At 37.2% G+C, this 16,700-nt stretch overlaps 1 protein-coding gene across 1 annotated transcript; it reads left to right on the top strand.

Annotated features, from left to right (window-relative positions):
* The first annotated feature begins 1,254 nt into the window (after positions 1–1,254).
* On the top strand, positions 1,255–16,330 carry LOC148274362 (uncharacterized). The gene is made up of 6 exons (XM_088237224.1): positions 1,255–1,423; positions 2,173–2,351; positions 3,751–3,942; positions 7,749–8,033; positions 8,905–12,689; positions 16,133–16,330. Exons 1-6 carry the CDS (start codon positions 1,395–1,397, stop codon positions 16,193–16,195), a joined length of 4,533 nt encoding a protein of 1,510 aa, XP_088093350.1. The 5' UTR covers positions 1,255–1,394; the 3' UTR covers positions 16,196–16,330.
* Positions 16,331–16,700: the final 370 nt, after the last annotated feature.

The following is a 16,700-nucleotide window of genomic DNA, read 5'->3' as shown; positions in this document are numbered from 1 at the left end:
AATAATATATTCATAAAACATATAATAAAATAAAAATACAGGTGTTGTGCATGGAAATTTTTTATTGGTCAATTGTATGTTTTTTTGCATAAACATAGCAAGCTTTGTCTAGATCGTTTGTTTCTTCCCCTCCTCGTATATTTCACGATATGGGCGAAACACGTTGTGTCCCATTCGTTCGATCCTTGTGAATCATTCGATGTTTGGGTCTATTTCTTCAAAATATATTATTATAAGTGGAATTCATAGACGAGTGATACTTTATTTCTAAAATATTATTGTATTTCTACAATTAATTACAATAATGAACTTCCATCAAGAATGTTCACTTACAAACGTAAATGTTTTATATGTGAAACACTAGCGCCTAGCGCCACCTTCAGCGCAGGCGGACAACTGATCGCGGATTGTGGTCGTAAAGTCGAACTGTCTTAAGTCGCATACATAGGTCGCAAGTCAACGAATAGCAGTATGCGTATTGTTCTTTGATTCATTTTTGTTTGATCTATTTAGTTTAATAAATTTTAGTGAAAAAAACTGTAAAGTAGTTCTATTATTTTTTAATGCTACAATAAATAAAATAAGAAAGGTGTGTTAATTTTTTATTTTTTTAAAATATGTATAAGGATAGGTCCTATAGATATACGATACCCAATACCTACACACTGCCTACCGTATGTGTAGGCGGCTACTTGTTCTATCTAATCAATTCGCTTTTGTTGGTGTTGGGCATTTATTTGACATTTATGAGGTAGAGATATTATTATTCAAAAGGGTAATCAGTAGAATTATTAACGGAATAAATAAAAATTTAATGTCCACTACGAACTTCGAGAGAAATCGGTCTTTGCAGTATTTAAAATATTTATTTATACCAGCAGGCAACAGACGGCTATCGCCGACTCGACTGTTACATGCTTGGAAATTCGGCCCTTCGAGCCTCGTATAATTGACTCTCCGGGCCTTGGTTGATTAGAATCTCGGGCACCTAAAAATATTGGCCCTTTGGGCATCATTTTTTTTTTATGTTTAGAGCAGTCTTAATGCAGTAAAGAAGAATTTCTCACTTAAAATAATGCTACTAATTTTTTTGTTATTTTTAAAGTAGGCACAAATAATAAGCGTCACCGACGCGCGACGCGACGATGCCAAGCCAATTTGAGCAACTTGCCCCTTTATTTGTATATAAAGAATGAGCAGATTTTCATGTCGTCCCGTTTTCGAACACAAACTCACAATACTCTGTCGTAATGAACTTTTCTATGGTATACGATATTTTTAGTAGCTGTCAAAAATTTTATGTTTTGATGTTTACCTTTTTCATGTCATATTAATATTGTATATTGTAATAGTTATGACTTTTAAAATCACTTCTTCCCGTGGTAGCTAAAAATATGCCTACGAATGAAAAAAGAACACACGAGTACGTGTTGTATTTAAAAAATATATATCTTTTTTTACACACATGTTTTTTTCCTTAATAAAAATACTTTTGCATTGGAGAGTTACAATCAATGCATGTAGAATAATTCAGAAATCTAGTAAAGACAATTAAATTATCTGTACGTTTGTAAGATACACTTTAAAGGCCAAAAATTGAGTTTTATAATGGGAAAGTCAACATTGTATAATATATACTACTTCCTTTTGACTTACGTATTTAGTCAATTTAAATAGAATGTATTTATATGTAGTCTATAAGGAAAAATTTCTTAGCTGTCTTCTCCCGGGCGAATCAGCAAAATCTTATCAATGTCAATACTTTGAGTGTATTTCTCAAGTTTTTGTTTTCCTTTTTTATGCTCTAGGAATTTTATCTCGATATACAAATATCTCGACGCTTCCCTTTCCTTCCCTTCCCGCCAGACTTCTTTAAAGCGATCAATCTCTTATTTTCATTAAAAAAATAATTTTTTTTTTTACTTGAAATTAAAATACAATTTTATTAAAAAATATACAGGTTGATGATGCACTCGATGCTATTGTGTTTGTAATGTCTAAAACGGTTTGTCGGAATTTTTGTTGTTTTAGCTACGAGAGAATGATTCGCCTTCGGTCTGTAGTTGTGTTTTTGCATTGTATAATCAAATTTACTAATATGTATTAGATTTTTGTAATTCTGCCGGAGATGTGGCCATTATACATTCAGTTAACAGAGTGAGCGTTTTGTAGGAAATGTCAGAATTGGGAGAAGCAGAGGCGCGGGCGGCTGAGCAAGGCGTTCGATGCGCTGGCGGAGGCCCTTCCGGAGGGCGTTCCGTCCACCACTCGGATCCTCATCCTGCAGAACTCCCTGCTGCGCATCCGCCAGCTGCAAGACACCATCCGATGCCTGGAGAAGCTCCGTCTCGGTGAGACACTACCAAGTATCTGGTTTATCTTCACGTTTCAGACTGTAATAAATTGGCGAGTCTAGTTGTCCATTCCATTTCGGTCTACCAGTTTGAAAACTGTTTGGACGTGTTTTTGAAGGAAGAAGAACTTGGACAAAAAGTAGTACACGAGACATAGGCGCATCAGCAAAGGGTGCCTGCCTGTAACCAATAATAATTGGAATTTGTAGCGCCAATTTCACTTTGAATTTATAGGCTGCGAAGCGATGAAGTGGGAGTGTGAGAATCTAAGATATGTTATTCAATTGATGTTTCGAGATGAGACAGGTTAAATTATTTAAAATTTCGTAGACGAGTTAAAAAATCAAATTTGACTTATCGAGTTTTTCACGCCTCCCTTTTAAAATGCATTCACTGGTCAACTCGATCATCAGTAATAATACTCCATAAAAATAAAAAATGTAGAATATTTAACAAAATCTTTCGTAGATTTACCCAGGAGAATAGTTTGGAAATTGAAACAAAAGACGTTCGAATGATGTTCACAGAGTTTATCCTCTAATAATTACGTGTACAGTATTAATCTACCTCTTTTAACTTATCATAATTTAATCACTCATATTTATTAAACATGAATCTTTTCAAATAAGCTATTGCGATTGATGAGTGAGATGAATGATTTATTACAAGCTGAAGATCAATGAGACGAGAATTTTATGTTATTAAACACAATAAATTGATTAATCTAATGAAATTAAGAAGATGCTGCGACATGGTTTGATTATAATTATCATTATATTATTGGGACATGGACTCTTCCTACTGAAATAAGTCACACGATCCATCGATCGATGAAACAAATTCCAATCTATCCATTTATCTGTAGACTTTCCTTCAACAGCGTGAAGCCTTCAGCAACAAAAATCAACAGCGGTAAAAGCGCTCCTTCTCCATACCTGAAAACCATTCTAATGATCGAGAAAATTGTTATCTTTTTTAACTAAATTCTGATACCATCATCATCATTCCCTTTCCTCCTTTTAAATAAATATAATTATTCTGCAATTTAAGTTAAGGTTACTTTACAGCTACAATTATTTTCACTCACGGAGAATGCTGTGGGTTCACAATAAATACAAAATAGAGACGCTAACAATTTATAAACAGGAATGCCGGTGGAGGCAGAGAAGAGTCCTTATATAGGGGCATAGGGCACAGACAATAATTGACCGTCGTCACTTTACTCTCTGGTCCCCACATAAGTAGAAACTCATTTGGCTGATCCCCCGGTTTGATGACTCGGACACTCGCCTCACACATACAGGTTCCGGGTTAGATTCCCAGTAAGATAACAAATAGGACTCGATTACACTTTTCTATTTAGATAGGCAATTGAAATATTTAAATCACAATGTAGCGGGTGATCTTGCTGAGGAAGAAGCGCGGGAGAGCAAGGGGAGAATGCTCGCGGGCGCGACGAGGGGGGGCGGGGTGCGCGGGGTCCGCGAGGTGGGGGCGCTGAGGAGCACCGTGTGGGAGCTGCTGCGCTGCTTGCTGCGTGCCGGCCTCCCCCTCCCTGTGCCGCCCCCAACTGCCGTACCATCACCAGGTAATTACTCCATATTTGCGTATTGGAAATAGACTAATATTTTTTTCTATGACAACTATTTTGTCTTATGTGGTTAATGATGTTTTTCTGAGCCATCTCTCGCATACACAAAACTGTCATTATGTTTTCAAATAAATGCTCTCAAATAATAGATTTACATTGCTCGTGGCATAGCGTCAGAGTATAAAAATATATAAATAAAATGAATTGTTTTTGTAAGAATTACTTCTAGCTGGTTTTAGCTTCAAACATAATTTCCATTAACATGTTTGTTTTATTTTATATAATGTATTACTACAGATACGGTGGACATTTGTAAAAATGAAATGTAGATATTACAGTACTTATCGCTCTTATGACCAGTCATTGGTTGGTTTAAGTAGTCCATTTACACACTGTGCAATATTTAGCATTCTGTTTATGTTTAAATATCCACATTGTTTTAATGTTTGCCATCTCTGTTGTAATATATATCAAATATGATAATCCGTTTAAAGGAATTAATTTATAAATTGATTGAACTTTTCAATTTAATCAATTTATCAATATTTAAATAGTAGATTTGTAGATTGCCAGGATGCCCCTTCACCAGTTGAATGTCAGTAGAAACCGGCGAACTAAACCCTATTCACCCAAGCTCTATCTTAAACCGAATCGACAATAGTGCTGAAAAGAACTTTTTAAAGTCAGAAAAAATTGCAGTCGAATCTAAAGGGCAGGCAAAGCTCTCGAGGCGTAAGTAGTATCGGCAAAAAGGAAGAGTGGATAGATGAATTAAATATGAGTAGCAGAGATCGATAGATTTATTAACGGGCTGTGCGCCCTATTTATATTGCCCAGCCGCTGGCGGGTATTAGTAATTCGACCAATCACACCGAGGGAGTGAAAGAGCGAGCATCACTTGTCCGTTCTATCCATCCCTCTTCCGCCACATATAAGTCTTTTCCACCTTGCTCACTGACCTCATTAAGGTGTGGACCGTGCTGATTTTCCAGGTTTCCGAATTTCCACATAGATGGCACTAGCGGCACGTGTAGTGAACATACATGTCAGAACTTGTGTTTGTTTTATATGTTAAACAGCTTTCAATAATAATCAGTCGTAATACCAACATATAAAAACAAACTACAAACTACAAACTACAAACTTTAAAATATCTTTTTTTTTACTTAAATTTTAATTTTTAAACAACTTTCATTTATGTTTTTCTTTTTCCTTCTCTTTTTTATACTTTCATTATTAACCTTACATATAATTGCTTTATAATATGGAAACTTCACTGGTCCATTAGAGTTAAGTCTAATTGTGTAAAATATTAAACTTTGTAACTGTACTGTATGTTTCCTAAATAAAAGAAAATAAAAAATAAAAAAAATAATAAAAATAAATAAATATATCGCAACGCAAAAATATTTATTTTATCAATAAAAATGACAAATTTTGTGCCAAATAAACAGCATTTGTTCCCACCAGCTTTGCTTTTCTGCTTTAACTTTTAAAAGGCCTTTTAAGAGGCCTATGGTGAACACGCATCATCAAAATCTACCTGTGAAGATTGGTTTAAACGCTTCAGAAGTGTCTATTTTGACGCTGAGGATAAGGTGCGATCCGAAAGACCAAAAAAATTGAGGACGCTGATCCGCAAGTGTTATTGGATGAAGATGATATGCAAACACGAGATCAACTTGCGACGCATTAAGCATGACTCCGCAAAGTATTTCTAAATGTTTGCATTCCATGGAAAAAGTTCAAAAGGATGGAAAATGGGTGTTGCATGAGTTGACTGAGAGGCATTTGGAAACCGAAGAGTCGTCTTTGAAATTTTGTTTTTGCGGCATGAAAGAAAGAGTTTCCTGCATAGAATTATTACTGGCAATGAAAAATGGATATATTTTGTGAATCCTAAATGCAAAAAATCGTGGCTTTCACCTGACAACCATCAACATTGACGGCATGGCCAAATCGCTTAGGAAAAACAATGCTCCGCATTTAGTGGGATCAGAAAGGAATCGTGTACTATGAGCTGCTAGGAACGGGTGAAACCGTCAATGGGCATCGCTATCAACAACAACTAATCGATTTGAATCATGCATTGCTCGAAACACAGCCAGAATGGGACATGAGACACGAACGAGTGATATTGCAGCATGCCATTCCACTTCCATTGTCCAGGACACCATCGAAACACTGAAATGGGATCTGCTACCGCAACTGCCGTATTTTCCAGATCCAGCCCCTTCTGACTATCACTCGTTCCTGTCGATGGCCTCACAAAAACGCATCATTTTATTGTTACGGTATTCGTGTATCGCCCGAGAAATGGCACAAATGTATAGCTATAGTGAGGGGCGATACTTTGAATAAACCAATTTTTGTATTTCTTTGGGACTCTTATAATATGCTAAATCAAATTATTTTATTTGTGGATGTAGCCACTCCACTGGCTCATAGGCACGTCCGGAGTCTCTGTGTATTATTTATTTCATACATAAGGGTAGTTTCACATCAATTATATTTATAGTTTGATATAAGAAATTTAAAATAGATCAGAAAATTAATTAGATAGATATATTAATATTATGATCAATATACATAATTAAAATTAAAAATATTCAAATAAAATACAGATAAGTTATTAATAATACAGCGGTGTAGCAAAATTAAAATCATGTACCTAAAATTTGTAATTGAATTCTTTAATAATTCTAAATTCAATTTAATAATGTATTTTCCTTATAAAAATAAAAATAAAATAATTCATTAAAACATTAATAATAATAATATTACATTAATTTATAAGGTGAAATATTTATTTTAATATTTTTGTAAACAGATTAATAAATAATTTTATGTTTCAATTATCAATCATTTAATTACATATTGACAAAGTAAGATTAGTATTAAGTTTATTCACATTATTAAATGGAGTTTATTTTTAAAATAATCTTAATTTTAATAACCCCCATGGCAAAGACCACCAACGAAATGATAAATACGAGTCTTCGTTGAGGGGACAGTTTATGAGGTTCTGAGGTTTTTAATCTAACAGAGCCGCTCGGCCCCAGTAGTCCCTAGCGGGGATGCTCGGCTTTTTGACGCCCGTCACAATTCCCGGTTAGTTAATATTCGTAACAAGATTAATGAACGCATTCAATTGATTTATTGAAATAACTATTGTTTGTTTATTATTAAACTATTGAGCTGCTGAAAGAGATTAAGGATGCTGGGTCTATTGTATCGTTTTGCGAAATGGCAATGGTTTTCGCTTAAACAAACATCCATATAGATAGCTGGAGTGTCATCAAAAAGAGTCTGAATTAATAACAATGAGGAAGTTCAGTGTCTCTTTTAATTTTTTTTATTTGTTAATAGACTATTAAACTAAGCCAAAAAAAATAAATTTTTTTACACATCGCATTATCAGTGCTATGATTTTTTAAAGTTTTGTATTTCTGAAATAACTTAGTCCTTCCCATTGGTTCGTTAACGGTAAGCCAGCCGGATATCCTTCACAGATTTCACATTATTGATAGGTTCAAATGAACCGATGACATTAATCAAAGTAGTGCATTTTTATTATTATATTTTTTTCCTACTTTTTCAAGAAACTTTGCCTTACAATTTAATGCTCTAATTTTTACCGTGCGCCAAAGAACATTTTTTGTATCCAATTTTCCGTAGGGCTGAAGTTCCTCATAAAAAAATATATGTATTATCGTAAATATGTATTAGTTAAGGAATTACTAGTTGTATTTTTTTTATATCTATCCGAATTATTATTAATTGTTTCAATATTTATTTTATAGAACCGTGTCTGGAAAAATCTAATCCTATCTTGATGGACATGGAGGGAATCTGCGTGGAGAGTGATAAAGAAAATGTGAAGAAAGTAATAAACCACGCAGATGTTGCGACAGTTCCTACCATTATGGGCACCGAATCTGCAGCTGATGGAAAAAAGAATTCCAAAAAAAGGAAAAAAAATAAGAAGGAATCGCTAACTCCGAGGAAACATGTCAAGAGGAAGAAAAAGGAATCCAAATTGTCTGGTAATTCATCTGTTCCAACCATCACTCCGGCCACGAGTAATGGTAAGTATTTTGTGTTTCATGAAAATTCCTAATTCAATTGAAAAATTCATCAACTCGATTCAAACTCAACAATGTGTCACCAACTTGATTCCCATTTTCTGATAGTGAGTTATTTACTCAGAGTAATAATTCTCTAGAGAAGCCCTTAGGCTCTATCGCGTAAAACAGAAGCGTATTTTTGCGTATTTATTAACCACATTTTTGGTTTGGTTTTAGTTTGGTTTTTAGTTTAACAACAAACGTGTAATAGACGGTTTCAGTTGGCGCTTGCAATTCTCAACGTTGTAATCTGTAGCTAACTTTGTGGTCAATAATCATAGAATGGTTTTTTTTTTCCATATGGGCTACTCTTTAAGGTAATTACTCTAAAGTTATTTACAACTCGTTGAAAATGGCTTTCAAAATGAAATATTTGGGTACATCATAAGAACGCAGTTTTTTTTCCTTTAAAATGAAATATTAGGTGCTTATCTATGAAATTGCTGTTTTTACAAACTGGCCAATGTAAAGGTCGCTAACTTTCATTTTTGTGAGAATTTTATATTAAAATTTATTTTGCTTTTAAGCCATGTTTTTTTTTTCAAAGTCAGTCAGTGTTTTTTAATGCTCAAATATTTTCATTAATTAAATTATGGGTGAGTTCTGCCAGGGTACTAACGGGCCGCAGGAGGCGAGTGCTATTACCCAAAAAAGAAACATATTGATTGTCAGTCCAGGACAGTTCATAAGCCCCGCAAATGCCTAAACTTGTATTTGAGAAAATAGGTATCTGATGCATTAATTTTAGAGAAGTTTCATAAGTACTAATCTGTTATTGGTCAACATGTTGCGGAAATACAGCTCGCCGTAACCCTCGGTGTTAATTTTCTAGTATGGCTTCACGGTCCTGTAGTCGTGCCCCTCTTGTCCCTGGCGCCGCCCCCCCCGCCCGCCATCTTCCTCGTGCAGCGTCCTCTGCAGCCGGGCGCCACCTCCGCCCTCCCTCGGGTTGCCAGGAAACTCGCTCCCAACCTACTTTACGGGCTGGGGATCACCAAGACCACCATGGTTAACAATTATCCTATTTCTACATTTTCTACGAACCTTTCCACGGTCCAAGAAAGAAAACGTCAAAAGATCCCGAGTCTTATAAAACTGACGAAGCGAAAAAACAGTGCGTTGCGAAAAATTGGACAAACCATTCCAAACTTGAGTTTCAAAAAAAATATTGTCGATTCTAAGAAAAATGTATTAAAGGATGTGTTGAAAGTTCCCGAAGGAAATGAGCTATCATCAATAGGCAGAACAAAAACATTGGAAGAAACGAACATTGCAAATGCACCAGTAAGTTTGAGTGAAACGAGTGCGATAACAACACCACCTACAGTTAGAAATGAAAATGACAACCAGATCAGCAAAAACACTCTCGATATGAAAATAGACAGCATTAAAAATGTTTTAAACCAAAGTGTAGATAAATGTGATTTACCAATTATCTCTTCTGAAAAAGTCACCCTCGCTCCTCTCGACCGTACTTCTCCAAATAAAGATATAGTTCATTCCAAATGTAAAAACGACGGTGTAGTAAACGGTGCTGTAAAAACTATCGCAACTACTAAATCTTTTGAAAATATAATTTCTAAAAGTAATTCTTCCGAAGCTGTTAAGAAAGTAGATATTCCTAACTCTGAACTGTCTAGTGCTCAAACCGATAGAAATGACCAACAAAATGTTCAAGAAAAAAATGACGATAAAGAATTAGAAGGATGTGTTAAACAGAGTGTGAACAACCTCGCTTCCATGTCCTCCTGCCGGCTGGGGGATGCGGAGGAGCTGCTGGGGGTGTGGGGGGGCACGGGGGGTGCGCCCTCCCCCTCCCCGCTGCCCTCGTCCCCCACGGCTGCCTTCTTGCTCGCCTTCCCCCTCGTGTGCACGGGGGCACGCCCCGATACTCCGCCGATTGAGAATCTCCAAACTCCAAATATTTGTTCCATGGACCATTTTTCTAATTTCTTTTTACCCACCTCCGGGTCCACTTTACCTCCCTTTTCTCAGTCTGGAAGTGCTTCCGGCGATTTCCTGCCAAAATCAAATGCAGAATCAACTGACAGAATGAAATCGACAAGATCCTCCTCGCAAAGTAACGAGTTATGTTTGCGAAGCCAGCAATTTCCGAGGGGCGGTGTTCCCGACAATCCCGTGTACAAGCAAAGTGAACCTCCGTTGTCTCTCTCCTCAGCTTGCGTGTACTCCGATTTCCAAATGGGATATCCTCCCACCAAGTCTATTTCTGCCGGTAATACGTACTGTTTGTCAGAATCCATGTTCAGCTATGAACACGAATCTGTAATAAATAATAGCAAAGATTCTAAGGTTAAAGGACAAATGGAGAGTGCACAAAAATGCTTTATTAATAAAAATCACACTAATACTAAAGCTGTGTTATCATCGGGTGAAAGTAATTCGTTTCCACTGGTGTTTGGCAATGCTAGTAACGGTACATACTCGGGGCCGACCTTCCTCCCCAGTTCTGGTAAAATAGACAATCCTTCCAAGGTGAGTTTCCCCTCTGCCTTGTCTGAGTTTCCTTCCGTCAACAAGTCTCTAGACATCCCATTCACTTTCCCCACACCCAACACTGCAAATATTTACACTTCTAATACATTCAATCCTTTCACCGCTGATATAACCAGCACTAATTTCAGTATATCTTGCGGTACTTCTACTGGAGGAGTGAAACCTAAACCTTCCGGCAATTCCTTGTTTTCAGATTTTAGTACCAACATTTATACTCAGAATAGTAATCTCTGGCCCGAAGATGACAAAAATATTTTCGATGTCGGGATTCAGAAATTAGATTCTAGCAAAAAAGTAAGCGCTCCATTACTACCCTTTGCTAGTGACATACAATCCGAATTTAAATTTCGTCTTCCTGACAAATCAAAGTCTTCCAGTATTAAATCTAACTCGTCCGATGCTAAAATTTCAAAAAATATCGCTAAGATTACCAATAAAGATTCGAAATTCATTTCTCAAGAAAATAAATTGCCCAAGACCGAATATCCATCTCACAAAGGTCCAGTAAACTGGATGACTTCCGAGGTACATTCTGGACAAAGCCAGGAGTTGATTTCCGGAAATTATAATAGGAATTCAAAAAGTAATTCTGCTCCGGATAATTGTCATTTTTCTGTTGCCCATACTTTCACTTCTATTGTAAACACAGCAGCCTCTTTGACATCCAAGAAGGCGGATTCGTACGACACTCCATTTTACTACAATGTACCGCAGGCGGTGAGCGAAGAAGGACAATACTCGTGGTCACCGTCTAAAGGCGCAGTTACCGAGTCTTCCGCTCCCGCCTCTCACCATCAGGGCTGCAACCTTCCCGGGAGTCTTCCTACTCTCTTGGGGGACCTGGCTCTAGGAATGGGAGATCCCAAGCAGTCTTATAACCATAATATGTTCTCCGAGGAAACAGAATCGACCAGTAAAGATCGTAAATTTAATAATACCAAAGATAAAGATGTTTTTAATAAAGTTCAAAATATAGATATGAATCTACCTAACCTACCGAATAATGCCGGAACATTCCTTTCGGTGAGTCAACTTATGGATAGGCGAAAAGAAAATATAGCGTGCGCAGATAATACGGGATTAACCAAAGCTCCATTTATGTATAATCGGAAAAAAAATGGCGATCTCGAAACCTGGAACAGAAATGCAGAGTCACACTCTGCAGCTCCCATTCGGCCTTACGATATAAACCACACCGATTCCGCACCATTCTTCTCTGCGGAAGTGTTCCCGCACCAGCAAACTTCCGAGAACTATATGACCTCGCAGTCTAAGCAAGCCCATTTTGATAACAAAATAGAAATAAACAAAATCGCCAATAAAAACAATTACTCTACAGAAGCACTGCTGCAGTCAAATGATTCTCAATACCACCACAATAAAAGGCAGAAGACCGTCTCTCACAATCTGAAGTATTACGACGCTTCTAATTTGTGTATTTCTGCAAACAACCAGAATATACCCAGACAATCCGCGCAGTATAACAACTTCAAGCCGAATCAGAGCAATGGCGACTCTTCCTATCCGGGCGTCGCCAACCCCCCGCTGTACTCGGCCCCCGACCCTGCCCTCTACACCTCCAACAACCCGCCCCTGTACTCTAGCGCCAACTCGGCCGCTTACTTCAACAGCGCTTACCATACGGAGATGACAGACTTTTCTACTTCGGCCGAACCCGAGTATTTCAATCAAAAATTAGATCACTGCGGGACAAAGCAAATGGAAATGCTGCGAGACATTCCCAAGTACACATTCAATAACAAAGTACCGGTTTCTGTAAGAGATTCCGCAGCCAACCGCAAATTGGACACATGCAAAAAGGAATCCATTTCCAGCAAAAGGCAAAAAAAATGGAAAACTTGTTATACGGTCAATTATACGGCTGGGCAGGATAAGTCAGTTACTTCTGTGGCTAACTCTGCGATGGATGATTCATTTTTTGGATACTTTTCCTCGAGCCAGATGCACCCCTACCCCGGCCAGCAGGGCCCCCCCGTGTACCGCAGCGGGCCCCCGCCACCGCCCAAGCCCTCTTCACCCGGCCACAGCAGCAGCCTGACCAACTTCAACTTGAGCACTATATTCCCCGAGATAAATAAGGTCTGTACTTAATTACATTCGTGTAGATTGTATTTGAAATATTTTAAGGGAATCAAAAAATTACAATTAAAGATTCTTCAAGAAAATACTTTAGAATTTGAATGTACCTTAATTTGCGGACGATAAGACGCATCGGACTATAAGACACACCCCAAAATTTATCTATCAATTTTCAGAAAAAATATGTGTTTTCGATGATAAGACGCATCGGACCATAAGACGCACCCTAATTTTTGCTTAAATTTTTAGAGCAAAAAAGTGCATCTTCCGGTCCAAAAAATAGGGCATGTATTTATTAGTTTGCCTTGTGGTAAGGACATTCATATTGTAAATGAATGTTTCTCTGAAGTATGTTCTGTTTTTCCAAATTAAGTGTGATATGTTTACATTTTTATACGTGGGTTTTGATTTATTTTATTTATACAAGACAAGTCTAATTATTATAGATGATAGTTTATTCCCAATTCTGATGTATATTACAGCTGACTTTTTCGTATTGAATACAAGCTGAACCCGGCAATGCTTTGCTATTGCTAGATTTGAGTTCTTGCTAAATAGATAAAATGAACACAATCGAAAGTTTGATATCAATAATTGTATTTAGTCCAAATTAGTGAAGTACGTATTGTTACGGGCGGGAAGTGTACAGTACTTCCTCTGAGTTTACATAATACTTTCTACTTGAAGACGGAGATTACCGCTCTTAGCTTTTGCCCGGCTAGGTTCAGCGGAGAGTACAAGACACTTATCCAGGTTAAATCGTAAGGGTTTTGATGACTCCAAACCCTTCCTCCTCAACGCTCGAGACCACAGGAATCACAAATAAGTAAAACAGCTTTGTTGTTCAAGGCTCGGGGCCAATTTAATATTACAATATAACAGATTTAATTCTACAAAACTCTCAGATTACATATGAAAAGGAGGAATGGCGGGATAGGATAACCACAACACGCTTGATTCGGATCTAAAGGAAAAATAAGGGTTTAGCTAGCTCGAAATTATGGAACGATCTCACCGTGACGGGGTGTCTGAAGAATCCCGAAGACCAAGGCGACCTGGCCTGGCTGAAGCGAGGCCGGTAAACGGTCTCGCGTTAAACACGCGGGACGACGAGATGTTGTCGAGGCTGCATCACGTGGAAAGTGGCTGGCTCGGGAAGTAACTCTTCCGGGAGCTCGTTAAAGTCCTCCGGGGGGCTATCGAGGCGGTTGTTGGGGCTCGGGTGAGCGCGTGGACAAAAGGAAACCGTTCCTAGGGTGCCAGAGATTCCGTGTTGAAACCAGAGTCTCCCAAGGACTATCGGAGACACGGATGGGGCAGATTACGAAGGATGGAGACCAGCGTGGTCACGAGGCGTGGACAGGTGGGCGCGAGGAATCGCTTACTGCCGACTGACGCTCGGGTTGAAACGGTCACACGCGGTGTCGTATATAAAACTTCACAACTTTATAATGCTTGTTGACAAATATAGAGATCGTCGCCCGTTGATAACGCGGTTTCTAATAACATGGCTGGAACGGGTTATCCGCGGAGTCCGGGGCGGTTCTTAAAGACGCGTCCTTGCTGTTGGCTGGCTGGCCCGGAACTGCGGACTTCCCGTCGGAGATGAAAGAAGCCCTTTCTAGAAGGTTTTTGTTAGGTTGTCAGTGCTGAGAATTAAAGTTATTTTTGGTTGGTATGATTGGAATAGTTGTAAAAAGTGGGCGTAAGTGGCGCTGTTGGTCGTTTGCGGGAAGATTTGAATAATAAATCCTTTAAAATCTTTAAGTGTGAAATATAAACATAACAGTATACATTATTATTTTTGTATTTCGGTTTAGGTAAATTGTGAGGACAGTAAATTTTGACAAATAGATGTTCGAACATTGTTTTGCTGTCCTTGTCTTGCAGATGCCTCCCCGGTACTGTGCGAAAAAGGCAACTGCATGTCAGACTTTTTGTTAGAATAGACGAAATCGACGTTTAGCTCTATCGTTTTCCGCACCACAAAACTGAACCGATTTTGTTATGTTTTTAGACAGAGTATCAGAATAAAATTTTCTGTATCAATATATTTTGCGTTTTTAGAAAATAGTTATATTTGTATACCGTGCGCCCGAAGACAGCAGATAAAACTGCTTTTTTACGGGTTTGAATGGTTCTAGTTCCCATAGTAAACCATTTTTAAAAACGAAACAATATAGGGACAAGCCAATTGCAAATATGTATAATGTGTAAAAAAGAGCTCTGCGCTGGTTTGGACATGTAGAGCAAATGGACAGCGAAAGAACTGCTAAAATATTTACAGTGCTAATGTTCGTGGATGCAGAATTAGAGGAAGACCGAAAAAGACATGGTATTTATTTATTTATTTTTCAATAATTAACGGTACAAGTACCTTTTACATTACATACATACATAAGTATTTACAGTGGAGTATATACAGTAACAACTTTTTCAATGCTTACTTAGAAAGAACATAATTAAAATATTGATATGACCAAATCCAACAAATACTTGATGATGGATATGAGAAAAGTCTGAATAATCGGCGCGCGTGCATGAGAAGATCTATGAATGTATAGCATGATGTGGCGTTCTATCCTCTCTTCCTACCCTTACGGGGAAACGGCGTGATCGTTTGTTGTTGTAAAAAAAACATTTCTCTAGTGCCGTAATTTAGAGAGAAAATACGTGAATACATTTGTATGAAGAAAAGTCGGACCGCGTTTCCTCTTAAGATTAAACATAATTAAGTATACTTATACCGTTCAGATAAACTTTAAAAAGATGTTGTAACTTTTCATCGGTAAGTAGGTACCTACCTAGATACTTGCTTATGATTAAATTCCAAATCTAAAAATGATAGATATTCAAATATTTAATTTAAGTAGGTACCCGAGTACTTGTTTATGTTTGAATTCCAAAACATACAACAATTATTTTCAAATAAAGAATTCTTTTAGCAAATGTCAAACTCTGCTCAGGGATGCATTTTAGTCAGGAATGCGATTTTCAAAAATGTATCGAATGTCAGTTGATATTATTTTAGTATAACCAAAAATTCAGTAAAAAGAAATAAATGGGTAGAAATTATAAGGAATTCAATGAAATTATCTGACTGGGATCCATAAAAAAACGAATTTTGTTTGTGAACATTCAAAAACCAGCTTTTTTTATACACAAAAAATAACCTCCGTCCATTTTTTTTGTATCCGCATTCTCGACAAATGCAACCCTGGTGATGGGTAAAAAAATCGTTTCCGCTCCTAACTTTTTTGTACTAAATAAATTGAAGATTTTATGAGCTATAAAACCTTCTCGCGGCAAAGATGTACATTTATCTGAAAACCGCACGCAAATCGGTCTGGTAGTTAGGAGAACCATTCGAACATTGCCTTTTATATATACAGATTACTAAATACGGTAAATAACTATCCTAAATTTATTGTAATTTGTTCTAGCCTTCCTCGATGTCGGGATATCAGGATCGAGCAGCCAAAGTCCCGACTCTATTTCACCTTTAATGTCTACATCCCGCATCTAGTCTCTTACCTCGTTCTGTAAGGGGATATCGTGTCACGGTCTCGTACAACTGTTATTTATTTATACAATTTTGTTATGTATCGAAATTGGAGACACGAGTGGATGAAAGCGATACATCGCAATTTTTCAAAAATGTACTTTTTTACATAGACGAAGATTTTTTGTGCAGCTCTTTCATATGAAACCAACAACACCATAAAAAATTGCAGAAAACCAATTTCAAGAGCGAATGAAGATGTTTTATTATCAATAATAATTGTACTGGCGTTAAAAACTTTAACCCCGGATATGTCTGCTTTTTGTTCTTGTCACATGACAGATTTATCCACTCGTGTCTTTAATTAGTTTATATTATGTGAGGAAAGTTGTCATGTGAAGCCATTTGTAATTTTTGAACACAAATGTGTTAGAATATTATAGAAAATATTTAGTTTAAAATACTTCTCCCAAATTGAATCGGGTGGAACTTTATATTCTGGTTTACTT

Source organism: Micrasema longulum, unplaced genomic scaffold (assembly GCF_059751315.1).
Source record: "Micrasema longulum isolate JH-2025_06_02 unplaced genomic scaffold, ASM5975131v1 h1tg001671l, whole genome shotgun sequence".
Classification (NCBI taxonomy): Eukaryota; Metazoa; Arthropoda; class Insecta; order Trichoptera; family Brachycentridae; genus Micrasema; species Micrasema longulum.
The sequence above is the reverse complement of the archived record's forward strand: the minus strand, read 5'-3'. Positions and strand labels throughout refer to the sequence as shown.